Source organism: Anopheles ziemanni, chromosome 2 (genome assembly GCF_943734765.1).
Source record: "Anopheles ziemanni chromosome 2, idAnoZiCoDA_A2_x.2, whole genome shotgun sequence".
Taxonomy (NCBI): domain Eukaryota; kingdom Metazoa; phylum Arthropoda; class Insecta; order Diptera; family Culicidae; genus Anopheles; species Anopheles ziemanni.
The window spans coordinates 92,771,798-92,787,319 of record NC_080705.1 but is presented as its reverse complement, the minus strand read 5'-3'; the positions used below and the strand labels follow the sequence as shown (position 1 = coordinate 92,787,319).

General features: G+C 46.5%; 6 protein-coding genes across 6 annotated transcripts; 2 read left to right on the top strand and 4 right to left on the bottom strand.

The window, feature by feature from the left end:
- Positions 1-1,840: 1,840 nt before the first annotated feature.
- LOC131286185 (ATP-dependent RNA helicase DDX54) lies at positions 1,841-4,554 on the bottom strand. Its single transcript, XM_058315144.1, has 2 exons — positions 3,550-4,554; positions 1,841-3,492 (listed from the first exon to the last, which is right to left on the bottom strand). The coding sequence occupies exons 1-2, from the start codon at positions 4,447-4,449 to the stop codon at positions 1,948-1,950; spliced, it is 2,445 nt and encodes an 814-aa protein (XP_058171127.1). The 5' UTR covers positions 4,450-4,554; the 3' UTR covers positions 1,841-1,947.
- Positions 4,555-4,768: 214 nt separating this feature from the next.
- LOC131285581 (zinc finger protein 771-like) lies at positions 4,769-6,225 on the bottom strand. Its single transcript, XM_058314444.1, has one exon. It carries the CDS (start codon positions 6,165-6,167, stop codon positions 4,782-4,784), a length of 1,386 nt encoding a protein of 461 aa, XP_058170427.1. The 5' UTR covers positions 6,168-6,225; the 3' UTR covers positions 4,769-4,781.
- A 211-nt stretch (positions 6,226-6,436) lies between these two features.
- Positions 6,437-8,003, top strand: LOC131294770 (uncharacterized). The gene has a single exon (XM_058322814.1). The coding sequence runs from the start codon at positions 6,437-6,439 to the stop codon at positions 7,967-7,969; it is 1,533 nt and encodes a 510-aa protein (XP_058178797.1). The 3' UTR covers positions 7,970-8,003.
- An 80-nt stretch (positions 8,004-8,083) lies between these two features.
- On the bottom strand, positions 8,084-11,911 carry LOC131288439 (HEAT repeat-containing protein 6). The gene is made up of 6 exons (XM_058317576.1): positions 11,489-11,911; positions 10,764-11,418; positions 9,972-10,698; positions 9,501-9,907; positions 9,270-9,433; positions 8,084-9,197 (listed from the first exon to the last, which is right to left on the bottom strand). Exons 1-6 carry the CDS (start codon positions 11,885-11,887, stop codon positions 8,091-8,093), a joined length of 3,459 nt encoding a protein of 1,152 aa, XP_058173559.1. The 5' UTR covers positions 11,888-11,911; the 3' UTR covers positions 8,084-8,090.
- A 281-nt stretch (positions 11,912-12,192) lies between these two features.
- LOC131282961 (uncharacterized) lies at positions 12,193-13,650 on the bottom strand. The gene is made up of 3 exons (XM_058312517.1): positions 13,536-13,650; positions 13,385-13,474; positions 12,193-12,626 (listed from the first exon to the last, which is right to left on the bottom strand). Exons 1-3 carry the CDS (start codon positions 13,548-13,550, stop codon positions 12,198-12,200), a joined length of 534 nt encoding a protein of 177 aa, XP_058168500.1. The 5' UTR covers positions 13,551-13,650; the 3' UTR covers positions 12,193-12,197.
- A 57-nt stretch (positions 13,651-13,707) lies between these two features.
- Positions 13,708-15,343, top strand: LOC131282960 (RCC1-like G exchanging factor-like protein). The gene is made up of 3 exons (XM_058312516.1): positions 13,708-14,650; positions 14,714-14,878; positions 14,965-15,343. Exons 1-3 carry the CDS (start codon positions 13,762-13,764, stop codon positions 15,300-15,302), a joined length of 1,392 nt encoding a protein of 463 aa, XP_058168499.1. The 5' UTR covers positions 13,708-13,761; the 3' UTR covers positions 15,303-15,343.
- Positions 15,344-15,522: the final 179 nt, after the last annotated feature.

The following is a 15,522-nucleotide window of genomic DNA, read 5'->3' as shown; positions in this document are numbered from 1 at the left end:
ACAAACCTACCTATTTGTATGAAGATTCAATTACTGGAACACCGCCCGAACATCCAGCTTGTGGTTCAAACAACAGGAAAAAACACTACACCTTTCCGAACGTAAAGAAACTCCACCCCGGAGCGTACTTTCTTCCTTTCTTTGCGAAATCTTTTTCACCTTACTCTTGAGCACTTTCACCAATATGCACTTGCAGGCAGAAAAACGACATAGTTTATCACATGAAGATTTTCCGGCTAATGCACTGAAAAAACAGATTAAAAACATACATACGTTAACAATCAGCCACTTTACCACGCACTTGCACCAGTTTAGTGCAGCTTTGCTTGTTGCCATTTAAACTATGCACCGAACGCTGAACAGGTAAACAAACGTCTTCTTATTCGTTTGTTTTTATTTGTTTTCAATTACTACCCCCCGATCATTTTCACCTGTTTTAATTTTAACCTAGTTTTGCAAACGACGTGGCACTTTAAGACTCGAGTTACGGAGATGTGGAATGTTATCAACAACTCTTGCACAAACTATAAACAACTGTTAAAGATTAACTAGGTTTCTGATTTGCTAATATTCAGAAAGCTGCAAATTAGTGCATCCCGACCATGCTGATGCTACTAATTCGAGTTAAATAATCGAACTGGCCATTTAATTTGCTTGTTCGGCAGTAAATCAACACAGAAATGATGAAAATGCACGAAACGTTCACGAACAAACAAAAGGGACGCCGAAGTAGGCGTCCATTTCTGATCTGAAACGTCAAAACTCAATCAGCCCTTTGTACGTTTCTTGCACGACTCGTAAAGTGATGCAGTTTAACAAAAAGCACACACAATTCACTGCGGCAAATATTCACGGCACACAATTCTCTTTCTCAGGAGGCTGCTAGAGTATCCATTACACTGCTGATGCATTACAAGCTTTTAGCAATGCTCTCGATCCTCCATATTGCTTGAATTGTCCGCAGTGCCGATGTTGATCACAAAACGCTAGGCAAATATGTCCACCAGTTTTCACGCGGCGTGCGGTTTTTAGTGATTTAGGATGTGATGGCAAGCAGAGTTTTACCGAATGTTCTACCTAATCAAACTTTGTAAACACTAGGAACAAACATTTTATAAAAATAATTCGACCGAGCGAAACGGTAACGTCTCGCTTTCAAGACGAACAAATTGCTACTGACAGTCAGTGTGGTGTTGACTAGTGTTGGCAAAATCGGTTGTTGGCATGTTGGCGGAAAGAGATAGCACTCTGCTATCTCTTACTGAAATGCAATAATTTGTCAATTTGTTAATAACTATTGATTCTTTCAACCGATTTCCACGATTGACCCCTCAAATGAAAGGTCTTTCTAAGACGCGCAACTTTGTTGAAGGTAGATTTTACCGTGATTTCTTGTTTTTGATAAAAATCACAGATGGGAGCGTCTTAGTGTTGACAGAATCGGGATTCGGAACACTTGAAGATTCGCTCCATAGACGGATTCCAAATAGAGTTGTGTAATTCACATTCAGATTCATGAATCTAGATGATTCTTTGAGATTGCTCAAATTAAAGGTATTTTGAAGGCAAACAACTTGATACAACAAAGATTTTACCTCGATTCTTAATTTTAAAAATACAAATTTGAATTGTACGTAGGTACACAAACCTTGATAGGTATTTTCTGCTGAACTCAGTTCCGGAACTGAGTTCCATCATTCGAAATAGCCGTTAAAAGAACTATTGTCATCGTAGAATCGCATGCATTTTATCAAACGCCTGGTAAAACACTATTTTCATGGCTTATCGCAAAGGTTAACACAGCTTTCTCTTAAGAATATATTGTTTCATTTGTTGCGTTTGGTTTTTTCCTAGTACCGTAACAGACATCTTTTTTTTTGTTACATGCAAGCATATTTATTACATCAACGTAGTACGATTTTATTTATTCGGTCCTGATTGAACGGATCACTTCTTAGCCTTTTTCCTTCGTTTAAGCGCGTTTTTCTTACGCTGAATGTTTCTCAATCTTGCCGCCTTCTCGCGAGACATTTTAGTTTCCATGTCCAGCCGCTTCTTAATAATCTGCTCTGGAGTCTTCAGGTCCGTGTCTCGCAGTTTGCGCAAATCGGCCTTTGCATTATGACGGCCCCAGTGTGTGTTCGGATAGTTCTTCTGCGTGACCGCTGGTGGTTTTACGCCTCCCTCTCCTTCGCTATCCGATTCCTGAACTTGCTGTGCCATCAACTTCTCGTCCAGCTTCGTACGATCCTTCCACTTGTCATACCTGCCCGTCTTGTACGATGCCGCGATCCACACGCCGTGCTCGGTACGAATCTTGCCCGCCCTTGGGTCCTCCACGTTCACCATTTTCTTCTTCTTCCGGTCCCACTTCTGCAGCTGGCGGTTCAGGCGTTGGCCGTCGGCCGTATCCGCGGCCACACTCAGCTCGGCCGAATTTGCCTGCCGTGCAAACGTGTCGATCGCGTACCCATCCTCATCCGCGGCGTCCTTTGCCTGGTAGGAGATGAAATGCTCATCGTCACGGATGTTGCCTTTTTTCTTGCGCTTCAACGACCCTTCCGGAGCACCATCATCAGCTTGTGTATTTTGTCTTTCCTGTTCCCTGGCATGTTCTTCCGCCTCCAGCTCAACAAGCTTGCGTTTATGCTTTTCTATCTTCAACTCATCCTTCTCACGCTTCTGTATCATTGTATTCAACTCGCGGGCCTTTGCCTTCGGGTTAAGCTCGAAAATAGTCGCTTGAGGGCGGTAGCTTTTCATCCTAGCGAGGAAATCATTCCGGAACGCATCTGGATCAACGGCCGCCGAATTGTTTCCTGCGTTGGAGGATTTCTGCTCGGTTTCGCCATTTTCCTGAGTAGCCTTTGCGTTTTCCTTAACTGACGTTTGTTTTGATTTTTTACCTTTCTTGCCTTTAGTAGGCATTGTTTCCTCGCTAGCCTTGCGCTCGAAGTCCTCCAGGATGCCAAGTTCATCGATTTTGAACAGTTTGGCACGCTTATTCGAAGAGGCCGATGCCGCCGGACGGGTAACGATGTACTGCTTGTAAGCATTGTTACTCACACGGTAAATTGTCGCTAGGTCGACATGTTGCACGTACTCCTCAACGAGCTGATGTTCCGTTTCTTGCGATTCCGGTGGAGTCGTGCCGAAAATACGCCGATCGGACGTATCCAACGGACGGTTCAGAAACATATGCAGATCAATTAGATGCGCAATGTCGTCGTTAGAGAAGATGGAAAAGGCAGTACCGCTTCGACCAGCACGAGCACAACGTCCAACCCGATGAATAAACAGTTTCGGCTTGCCAGGAAAGTGAAGATTAACGACGTAATCGAGCGACGGGATGTCGAGACCACGTGCGGCAACGTCCGTCACGACCAACACGTTTACCTTACGCATCGTAAATCGAGCTGTGTTGATTTTGCGTGCCGATGCATCCAAAGCCGAATACACGTGGCTGTTAGGAATCCCGGCCTTTGCCAGCATCTGAAAGTGACATGAAATAGTTAATATTTTTCCAAACAGTTGATCTTCAATTCTTACCAAAGAAATCAACTCCACGTGATGCTGGGTGCCCGCAAAAATAACCGTTTGTGCCTTCTTAGGTATAACCTCTCGCAGCAATACCAGCAAGGTAGCGTAACGCTCTGCAGGGCGACAGTAGATGTACTTCAAGTCCAGCGTTTCCGGAATCTTCGAATCGACGTCCAATCGTATCAAAACCGGCTGACACAGACCAGCGGTCGCAAAATCGACCATCAACTTGGGCAGCGTCGCACTGAATAACACCATCTGACGCGCTTCCGGAAGCCGTTTCAATGTTTCCGTTAGCTGCTCCCCGAAGCCCATCTCGAATAAACGATCCGCCTCGTCCAGCACACAGTATTGCACCGAGTTCAGCTTCAGGTCCATCTCGACGCACAGATGCAGAAATCGACCAGGTGTGGCCACGATGATATCGGGCAGTGTATGTACCGCCGCAAACTGCGAATCCATCGAATCGCCCCCGAGTACCAGGATCGTTTTGAAGTCCATAAACCGACCGAGCTGTTTGATGAACTTGAACGTTTGGATGGCCAACTCGCGCGTTGGGGACAGTATGAGAGCTCGCGCGCCTCCTCCCGTCTTCGCTTCCCGCTGTTTCAATTTCTCAAACAACGGTATCAGAAAACAGCCCGTTTTACCCGAACCCGTCTTCGCCATCGCCACCACATCGCGGCCGTCCATGATGATGGGGATAGTTTTGCGCTGAATCGGTGTCGGTATCTTGTAGCCCATCTTTAGGATACCCTTCAGCACCGGTGCGCTAAGTCCCATCGCCTGGAAGCCACCGGATTTTTTCTTGCTCCGCTTGCCACCATCGACGTCATCGTCGTAGTCCACCTCCGCGTTGTGAATGGAAAAGCCGGGAACATCATCAAGCTTGGCCTGTGGCGCAAGCATCTTCGCCCGTTTATCACGAAAAAGAACTGAACTATTGATTTCACACACGAGAAAACAATCAAATCGTGTTTCAAACCACCACGGCCGGCAGGCACTTTTGGAAACACGAGGTTTTTGAGTGTTTTCGTTGATTTGCCTTTGACAGGTGCTGTCACAATAATGTTTGACAGCACAACTGCAAGCATGATGTTAAAGAGCTGTCAGTTTGCAGAGGTTTGAAAAAGTAGCGGTTAAAAAATTATTTTAATTATTTTACTACCAAAAGTTCCTAGTTCATCTACTTTATTATCAAAACTCCGATCTCATACGATTTCAGTGTAAAAAGTCTTTATTCATAGTGGCTCTTCGCTTCGCAGACGATTGATTACTCTTATATTCATAACCGTACCGGGCGGAGGCAATATCAATCCTGGATGCTCATTCATCTGGTGCGTCCGTAAGGAATGGTTCTGGGTAAACGCTTTCTCGCATTCGCTGCAAACATATTCCTTCAAGTTGCTGTGTGTTTTCATGTGAACTTGCAAGGATTTTGAAGTTTTATATCGCTTCCTGCAATGCTTGCACTGAAACTCCTTCTTGTCACTGTGCGATCGCATATGTTCCTTCCGAGAGCTACTCGTCACGAACGATTTTTCGCACATTGAACATGGATAAGGAGTGGATCCGGTGTGGCGCCTTAAGTGTATCTGATAGTGCGATGATTGCCGGAACTTGGCGCCACAATATTCACAGGCAAACCGTTTTTCCTTCGTATGGACCCGCTCAATGTGATACCGTCTCGACGTCCAGTGTAGGAACAGTTCTTGGCAGTACGGACACTCGTAGCGTTTATCATTTTCATGTATACGTTTGTGTTTGGTCAAGTTTTCCAGAAAAGTAAATCGCATCTTACACACATCACATTCAAACCGATGTAACGCTTGGTGCGTATCACGATGTTTGGATAGGTACGAGGTGGAAACAAGCTTCCCACAATCCGGACAATCGACATGATTCGGTAAGGACGGGTTTCTTGATTCATAAAATACCTCACCTCCATTCGGTTCCTCTTCCTCATCTTCGTCGACAAGTGATTCAAAATCAATGAACTCATCAAGATCGGGCTGCTCGTTGCATTCTTCCAACACTGTTTCTTCCTTTAGAAATAGCTCAACTGAATCATATTCTTTTGGCTGGGCGTCATATTCCGGACATTCTTCCTGGGCCGATATGCATACACTAGTTTCTGTTTCCTTTTTGAGGCTCAGCAAAGCCGCTTCTTGCAATAGCTCCAATCCTCTATCATCGACTATTTCTGCCGCTTCCTGATCTCGTGCATGATGTTGTTCGTATTCCTCAATGCTCTCGTCAACACAATGCTCCTGCAATTGATCATCCCGATTTGACTCCTCCAGCACGATACACGACGATTCGTCATCGTTGTAGAAGAGCAAAATGTGCTGTAACACTTTCTCCGATTTTTTACTAAGCTTGCCGAACTCGTAGGTGGTTAGCAAAAGCTGCTCGCATGCGGCACATATCTTTTGCGGAAAGAACGTGTTTGTTTCATGTTCCTGCGTCCATGGGGGATCAGTGAAACCGGTGCAAAGATTGTACAAACTTAGCAGGGTGCGTTGTTCTGTATGCTCCTTTCCTTTTACTGGCTCCAATAGATACTTTCCAGTTGGTGTTTTGCGAAGACAAACACGGCAAGACTCGTTTGAAACTGAAAACTCCATAATAACTGTATGTTACCACCGAAAAATTAGAGCGATAGACGAAACCAGGACGGTATACATTTTGTGTAAGCTTTGTGTTTACAAAACACTAAAAATGTCAACACTCCGTTGCTTGTTTGCTGGCAACACTGTTTATTTAGAGGTACAAACTGACTGGCAACACTGCCTATTTAGCGGCATAAACATTTTAAATTGTTTATTTACATCTGCAAACATTTCGACAAACATCATTTTCTTGCTGTTTTCCGTGTTCCAAAAAACAAAATAATATGGATCATGATCAGGAAAAAGAAACGGTTCAAAGTACACCTTCTCCAGCAGAAAGTAAAGAAAATGTTGATCTCCCGTCTTCTTCGAAGGAAGCTAATACGGATGAGCCGGTAGTAGAGAATCGTGACGAAACTGGGTCTGATACCAACAATGGAGGCGACGATGAGGAGAAGCTGCTGGAGAAAATCGAAACATTGAAAGGTGATCGGATTGGAGAAACAATGTACTCGGAGCGATTCGTTCTCTCTACCATTCTGAAGCTTTCACAGCGGACCGACAAGTTATTGGAGGACGAGGAAGAGTTCGAGCGGGATCTATGCAACCTATGGGATATGACGATCGAACCGGATGTCGTGCGGTTTTTGCTTCAGCAGGAAGTAATCGAACTGTTCCTTGCGCTCGCCACAAACTCTACGGACTACAGACTGATTGAGATTCTGTTCGGAATCATTGGAAACATGTGCTGTGTCAGTGAAATGCACGACTATATTTACCACCACAGTGAGCTCCTGCTAAATCTATGCGATTTTCTCACGTTGCCGGATGCCCCGGTGCTGGTCCAACTGATGCGCACACTGACGACACTTTTCGATCGATCGGACGACGAGCAGTACCGCTGGTTTGACGTGATGCGAAAGGTGGACAATCTGGTAGAGAAACTGGCGGTTTTGCTTGCTACCAGCACTAACCGGGCGTTACTTGAGCATACGGTCGAAACGATAAACGCTATGGTAAATCGGTTCACCGAGGCAGAAATGGACTACGCCCAGCTGAAGGAGTTTTATTGTATTTTTGCTAAAAGCTGCCTCCCTGAGGGACTGTTCGAAGCATTCGGGCAACTTTATCCTGCAAAGGGCATAGATGCAACCGGCACAGACACCAACGGATTCGATGAGGATCCACTGACGCTTAAGGATCTCAAAACGATGCGTCGCTTATTGGAGGTTCACGAACACTTCATAGTGAACGCCAACGAATTGTACGAGTCGCACGTGGAGGAAGTGGTACAGTGCGTTTACCGCGTGCTCGTATCGTTCGTCGGCGAAAGTATGCTTTTTCCACTGACGAAACATCACGTCGCCATGTTCGTGTCGATCAACAACATTTACAGCGGAATAATGTACCACTTCCACTGCGAGTCCTTCGTCTGTATGGTTCGCATCTACGAAATGTTGTCGAAGGCAATGAAGGCAAACAATGAGAGCACAATGGAGCACGATCAAGAACAGCCGGATGGTGGCGAAGAAGAGTTCGATGCGGAAACGGCATGTGCCGAGCTGCTGGAGGTGTTATTCTATCTTGTCGGCCCTATTGACGAGCAGATCATCCGTGGTGCCGTGCTGGGAAGCAACCTAAATCCCACTACAATCGATCAGCTCTGCCGGGGTATGCGGGAAGCTATGGACGGAGATCCACTACTGTATCAGACATGTACCAAGTTAATGAATACCGTCACCCTCACCGAAAATGCCCCACAATCGCTTCACACGAACGGACACGAACAAGCAGAGCAGCCACCAAACGCAGACTAAAAGTTCATCCCTCAGGAAGGATGTTTGAATTAATAGGAAGAACGTAATTTTAATGTAACAATTATTATATTGTAATACTGACCGAAATAAAATATCATCTCAAGTTCCTTCGTGCGAAGCTTTATTCCACTATTGCATGATCGGTGCACTCGAAGCATTTCACTAGCAAGTTCCAAGCTGATTCCGGAACCGAATCTACTCCAACCGAGCGACCCTCACGCTGCTTCACCAAAAGATGATACGATTCCATGAGCGCAACACTTTTCTCTGGCAGAATTCGATTGACCACTCGCGTCCAGTTGGCTCGTACCGCATCATACAAGGGTAGCAGGGCCGCCGCCATAGGTGCGATATCTTCCCGCGTGGCCAGCCGCAGAAAATGCACTAGCGAAAGGCACAATTGTTCCTGTAGCGTATCACGACGCTTGTACTCCAAGTAGTCGACCAAATTGTCCGACTGCTCAAGCGCCTGCAGCAGCGCGACCCAGTTCGTGTGGAAAAAGGTCGCACCATAGTGTGCCCGTTTCGAGACGACCGAAAGCGCGTGGGCGGCATTAATGCGCACCTTAAAGTTGGGCGAATGTATCACGGCGTCGCAGAGTGCGGGAAACACACACCGTTGCCATCTCGCTTTGTCCGTTGCCGCAGGGCACGAGTAGCTGGCTTCGTTCTTTAGCATACTTCCAAGCGCGTAACAAGCGTTCCACTTTACCTTCACCGTAACCCCGCTCGCGTTGGACACGTTCTGTACCAGCCGTTCGATCGCTTCCTGCCAGAGCGAGCCCCAGGCCGGTTGTTCCAGATGCTGCGTACGCAGTAGATGTAAAACATTACCGATCGTTCGCACGGCATTGCTTCGGACCTTATCGTTATCACTGGCGGATACCATTGCCGACTGCAGTATACACCGCAACAGATCGTCACCGATCTTTAGTCGATGCTCAACGGAGGGATCCGATTCCGCTGGAGCGTGATGGTGAAGATTTAGAACAAGCGAATCGGTAACGTTTCCCAACGACCAGCTCGTTTTGATGCGTGCCGTTAGATTTGGATCCTTCATCAATCTCAGGATTGATTCAACGGTATTTTCCACGTAGCACACATCATCCCGCAGAGAAGGAAAGAGAATATACACCGACAAGGCACGTGCTGCAGCCGACGCGACGGCACTATCCTCATCGAAGGTGCATCCGGTCAACAGAGAAATTAAAGCCAGCTGTCGATCGCGCTGCAGATGGAAAGAATAATAACGTGTTTAATCATTATTGTAAGATGATATGAATTTTTATATATCACCTACCGGTAGCTTTTCAAACACATGCACACCAATATTCCCCAGGGCATCACAACAGACCGATCGCACGGAGGGTATCAAGTCGACGTCTTGTATTTGACTCGTCACGATCGGTACAATCGTGAGCCAAAAGTTCAGAGCCCCGTTAATCTCGTCTACGTCGATGGTATCTAACAGGCGTAAAGGTATTTTTACATTAACTCTTATCCATTTCGTATGCTCCTGAAGTATGCTTACCTTTTAAAAGTAATGAACTATTTATGGCATGACCAAGCAAATCCAAAACACGACCTGCGTATAGTTTTATTTCCGCTGCCGGATCGCCAAACGCATTCACAAGAGCTTGCGCCACCAGTAAAAGATATTCGCTCAGCAACGAATAGTGGCCAGTCATGACACACAACACCTGAAGACACTCCATGCGCACGGTCATGACAGAGCTGGCAACACCGTTAACCCCTAAACTTTCCAACGCTACTTGGAGCAGCCAGGACATTCCTGACCCAGAAGGAGGCGTATCATACACGTAAGATTCGTCAACATTGGGGGTTGGTGTATCCTCTGGAGTTTCCGCTGTTTCATTTTCCGGCTCATCAAACACTTCCTCTTCCTCCTCTTCATCGTGATCTACTTGCAAGTTCAGACTGTGAAAAGAAATCATCCAAAAAATGTTAACGAATTGAAATTAATTGATATTACTCTACTTACGCCTTTATAATAGGTTTGCTGCGTGCTTCCTTGCCCGTCGGTGCCTGTTCCAACCGCCTTATACCAACTAACGATGCAATTTCTTCCGTCATGTTTGGGACGGAAATGAGAAATCCCATCACCATCAGCGCTGCCACCTTAATCGTCGAGTCGCGATGTACCACCAATGGGCGTACGATCCGGACGAACCGCGTCGCTATCCCTGCGTGCAACCGATGGAAAGGAGTAGCCTGAATAAACACGGTCAACCCTTTAAGCAGCTGCGTCAACACGGTAAGATCACTTTCCGTCGAAAGCGCTTGAGTTAGCATCGAATACATCTCAATGATCATGTTTCCGAGTGTCACGGAAAATGGCGTAAAGGACACCTGTGGCTTCTTGCTGCTCTCGGCCTGTATGAGGAAGGGTTTGGATTTGTGCAGCAGAAAGGAAGTTGCTTGGATGGCCGCAATGCGACACTTGGACGAGGGATCCCGGAGAACACAGTTCAGCAGAGACACCGTGCCCGTGGAACGGGTTTCGTCGGGAAATAAGGCGTGCCAGTAGCCAAACATGACCCGTTTCTCGACATGCTGTGCTAACGTGCCAATAAGCACCAGCGCCGACTGACGAAGCTTTGCTACACGATGACGCTCGATTTGCTCGCGGGATGATGTGGCCTCGGTTTCAGAGTAATCAGAATCGCTCGTGAGATTGCATCCGCTGGAGGGTTTGGCTGGCGAAACCCCTGAAAAACAGACAGTATGTAAGATGAGACAATATCTTTACAATCAACATTACAATAAAACTTACACTCTAAGACGATACTAGATTCGGTGTAAGGAAGCCTATTGCTTTGACCATTCGGCAATAGTTGCTTGTCCTGACCACTTCCTCCTGATGTTCGAGACGCCCCAGTTGAGCCTTTCTTGCCCCTCGGGTGAGTACGTGTTTTACGCTTCTTTGCCACTCGCCCTCCCTTACTCATCGGTATGTGTTGCGGTTCGGGGATGCCTTGTTGCGATACCGGAATGCGCTGGGGCAATAGTTTGACGACGTCGGGAATACCGTACATCATGAACGCCTTTCCCACGCCAATAAGTCGGCCGAGCTGGGCGTTTGTCCAGTCGCCTGTTGCATTCAGTTCCACGACGATTCGGAAGCAATTCATAGCAGACGCCACCAATCCATAAAACGTCGGCTCGAGGAACGATTCGGAGCGTATTTTGAATATTAAATCGAGCACTGCGTTTCCTACCGTCGGGAGGTACGGTTCGAGTGTCTCGGGTGTCATCTCGGAGCACACAAGCATTGACTCGATAGAGAGAAGAGCCGCCGCGTAAAGCTCGCTAGTGTTGCAGTGATCCAGGCATGTGGTAGATGGTTGCCTTCGTTCAACCCTCCTATAGTCCGGGTCGGCAAGTATGTTTATCAGTATTCCATTGTTGGATATGAAAAAATCGTAAAACTATAAATCGTAAACCATATAAGTAAGTTCGTCAAGTAAAGGTACCTACAAATTAGAAAGTTGCACAAACCTGCGCCAAGTTCTTGCACTGCCGGAACAGGAGCGGCATTGTGGTGAGCACTTCGGAAGCAACTTGATAGAAACGTCTTTCCAGACATTTTCTTAACCACTCCAGCACACCTTGGACGACCGCTTCGGGGAACAATATTTTCTGTCGGCTCACGAGTGACTTGATCAAAAAGCAGGCTTTCACCACCAACGTGTCCTCTTGGGGAGGAATGTTAACGAACGATTCAACAAGTCGCACAGGGGCCCTCACATCGCTGATTCGGGCGGCACGATAGTTTAGTCCATTCAGTTCATTCAACAGCGTGTTGATCTCGTTGCGATAGTCGGCCAGCTGTGTACCACAGTTTAAAAACATAAATTTTGTCGACAGCTGGAGGAATTCTTTTTCAAGCTCCATCATGTAAAATGACTCTTCGTATGTTTTTGAAGTGACTGTATCGCAATGAAAATAAAAACACCAAGTCGAGGAATGTCAAGCGAATGTCAAAACAACAGAACTACAAGAAATTTTAGAACCAAGCTCTACTAGCAGCTAGGTTGTTACAACGGTTTGTAATATTTTAAACGGCTCGTTACATGAGGAGCGCATTACGTTAATCTCGTAATGATTACACTAAATGTACTAGTTTTGAATGACATTCGTAAAACCAAAAGCAAAACACATACGCGAAGAAAACTTTTGCTACAAAGCAACTAGATGAGTTATTGATTTATTTCTTTTTCGATGCGCCTCCCATTTCATCAAGTTGTTGCTTTAGTTCCTTCAAATCTCTATCGGGCACATAGCGTGCTTCGTCCTGATCTGGTGTATGTTCTGCTACCTTTAAAGTAACACCTTCGGGTAGAGCTGCTTGTAGTGTACGCAGGAACAATGGGTACAGTGGCGCTTGGACCTTATCTATCTGTACGGTGCGCTCATAGACCGTCAATTTGTATTCGCTATCGATCACACTGGAATTTGGTTTGAATTTCTGTACATTCAGTTTTTGCGGTGGGTGAGCGTAAGCATCGACTATATCCAGGTCCATCGAGTCCGCAACGTTGTGGATGAATTTCTGATAGCTCTCCAGCAACGGATAATCGTAGCCTTTGATGGTAAAGTTGAGCATCTCGTAGAGCGGGTACTTGGGTTTCAGTAACTGAAAAAAAGAATTTAGGTTAATTTAACAACCAACAGACGCACTATCCCATCAGCTAGCATAACGGTTTATAAATTCAAAGTGCCCAACTGTCAGTCGATGGTCAACCAACAAGCACAACAAAACGGTCGAAGCTGTCAAATCATCAACAACAACCGCGGGTTTGAGATGCTGTTTGGAAAACGAAAAATAATCCCTGATTTCTAAATTTGTGCCAATATAGAGAATGCCGCGAAGCAAGAGTGTGCCAAGAAAACAGCCAAACGATGAACCTAGACGGGGCGATAGATCTAAAACGACAGCAAACAACTCTTCATCGTCAAATACCGAGGCGAATACATCCGCCGGCGAACAGCATAGTCGAGCAAGATCCCGACTAAGGCGCAGCAGAAGTAGTGAAAGCCATGTACAACCACCACCGACATCCGTCGATCGAGGCGGTCGAAGAACTGCTTCCGCAAATCCACCACGGCGGCTTTTACCCTCGACGAGAGAAATGATAAAACTGCAGAACACCACGACCCTGCTTATACCGAAACTGAGCATATCGCGCGTAATTAGGGAGGTGATGCACGAGTTCGGAGACTTTCGAGTCACAATAGATGCTCTGGAGGCGTTACACGAAAGTACCGAAATGTATCTCGTAGATCTGTTCGAAAGGGCGCAAATGTGCGCCACGCACCGGAATAGGGTTACTTTACAACCGAAGGACATGAAACTGGCACTTTACCTCGGTGGTCAATAGGCATACAACATACCTCCATGTAGTCGGGCTCGTATAGGCGGCTTGAACATCCTGCGGTCCTGCTGAACGAACGACTGCAGACCAGCGCCCCCCGGGAGACAACCTGGAAAGAGCGTCAGTTAAAGCTTTGTTGCATGTCCAAGTGCAGTACTTTACGTTCTAACCTGGCGGAATGCCATATTAAATCTTGTTGTAAGGTTACGTTTAATAACAATATATGATTTTCACTACACTACTATTTTCCTCTGTGTTTTTCCTCCCAACTTTGGGAAACAACTGAGACTGAGTGAGCTGTCAAATACATGTGAGGTTATGTAACTCGAAGTAAATAAACACGGCAACTGTTGTGGAGCCGCCACAGTCCCGGTAGTTAAACAAAAGTACGCAAAAATGCAATCGCTACGGCATTGCAATTGGTGTTGGCAATGGATGAACCATTTGAAACAGCAAACGCACAGCGGTAGGAAATGTTTGTACTCGTCCAGTGCACGACGCAGTGTTCTGCGCCAGGATGTATCGAAGTTACCCAAGCACCGTTTTCCGATCGCCAAACCCAGCGATACGCGTTTGTACGTGTGGGGTTTGGCCGCTACTGGGGCGCTCGGAATGCAAACTTCGCTTAAAAAGCAGGCACACGTTCACACCGATTTTGTGCAGCATCCTAGCAGGCTCAGCTTTGCAGAAAGTCACAGTGTTACCGATGCTACTGCCGGGTATGGATTCTCTATCTATGCGGTCAAAGACACCAAGGGAGCTTGCCTTTGGGGCACGGGTATTAATACCGATGGTCAGCTAGGCTTTCAGAAGGCTCCGGGAGAGCATAAAAAGCCCATCGAACTGCTAATCTACCCGGCCCCAATAGATTTGTCGGGCCCCACCGAGGGAAAGGAACAGGGGCAAATAAAACAGGTGTCGGCCGGGAGGGCACACGTGTTGGCGCTGGCCAACGATGGATCGGTGTTTGCCTTTGGAAACAACGCTTATGGGCAGTGTGGTCGACGCATAGTACCGGATGAAGATTATTTCCGAAACCCCGTCGTGAACAGAATCAATCCGGATACCGCGGAAGATCGGGTATGTTTGGTAGAGTGCGGCCAGGACCACAGTTTGCTATTGACGGAGGCAGGACGAGTATTTTCTTGCGGCTGGAGTGATGATGGGCAAGCGGGCCAAGGTAGATACGGGTTGATCGATAAAGTTGGTCCCGCAGAAGGAGATATCAAAGGAGAAAAGATTGTGAAGGTTTCCAGTAGCTGCGACACCGTGCTAGCAGTTAATGGTAAGACGCATGTGGTTAAAATAGTTTTCGTTTAGTAACGATCTTCTTTCTTATCAACCTCAGACAAAGGAGAGCTCTTCGGATGGGGAAATTCAGAGTACGGTCAATTAGGACCGGTTGCCGAGGATAACCCACAAATCAATGTCCCAAGTCATTTGCCGTTTGCTAAGCATTGTGGGAAAATCGTTGACGTTGCTGCGGCCGGATCATATTGCTTAATTTTGAATGGTAAGCATTATTGATGACGCATCAACATCAGCTGGGCAAGGGGTCATGAACTCGGCATGTTTCACGTTCTTTTTTCCTCTCATTAGAAAATGGAGACGTTTTTTCCTGGGGCTACGGTATACTTGGGTTTGGTCCGGAAGTCCAACACCGCCCTACCCCGACGCTCATTCCCCCGACGCTTTTCGGACGCAACGCCTTCAACCCGAATGTGCGTGTAATCGCGCTTTCGTGCGGTATTACGCACTCTGCTGCCATCAACGATCAGCACGATCTGTACATGTGGGGCCACAATCGACACGCTTGTCTAGGGCTGGGTCACAAGAACGATCAATTTTTTCCGCTGAAGGTGGCACTCAACGCGCAGGTGGTGAAAGTAAGTTGCGGGGTCGATCATACGATCGCATTATGTAAGGCATTTGTTTGAAATAAGATAAATAATTTGCACACGTTGATGATGTTATAATTTAGAGAAGAAGATTTAGTTATCCTAAAATATCGTCAACGTCAGTTAAACTAGTACAAGATTAATAAATGTGATATAGTGGGCACAGACGTGCTACATTTAAACATGTTTAAATATTGAATGACCAATCTTTCTAGTCAATAAAGTAATCCGGAATGTTCAATGAAACCACTCCGAAGAG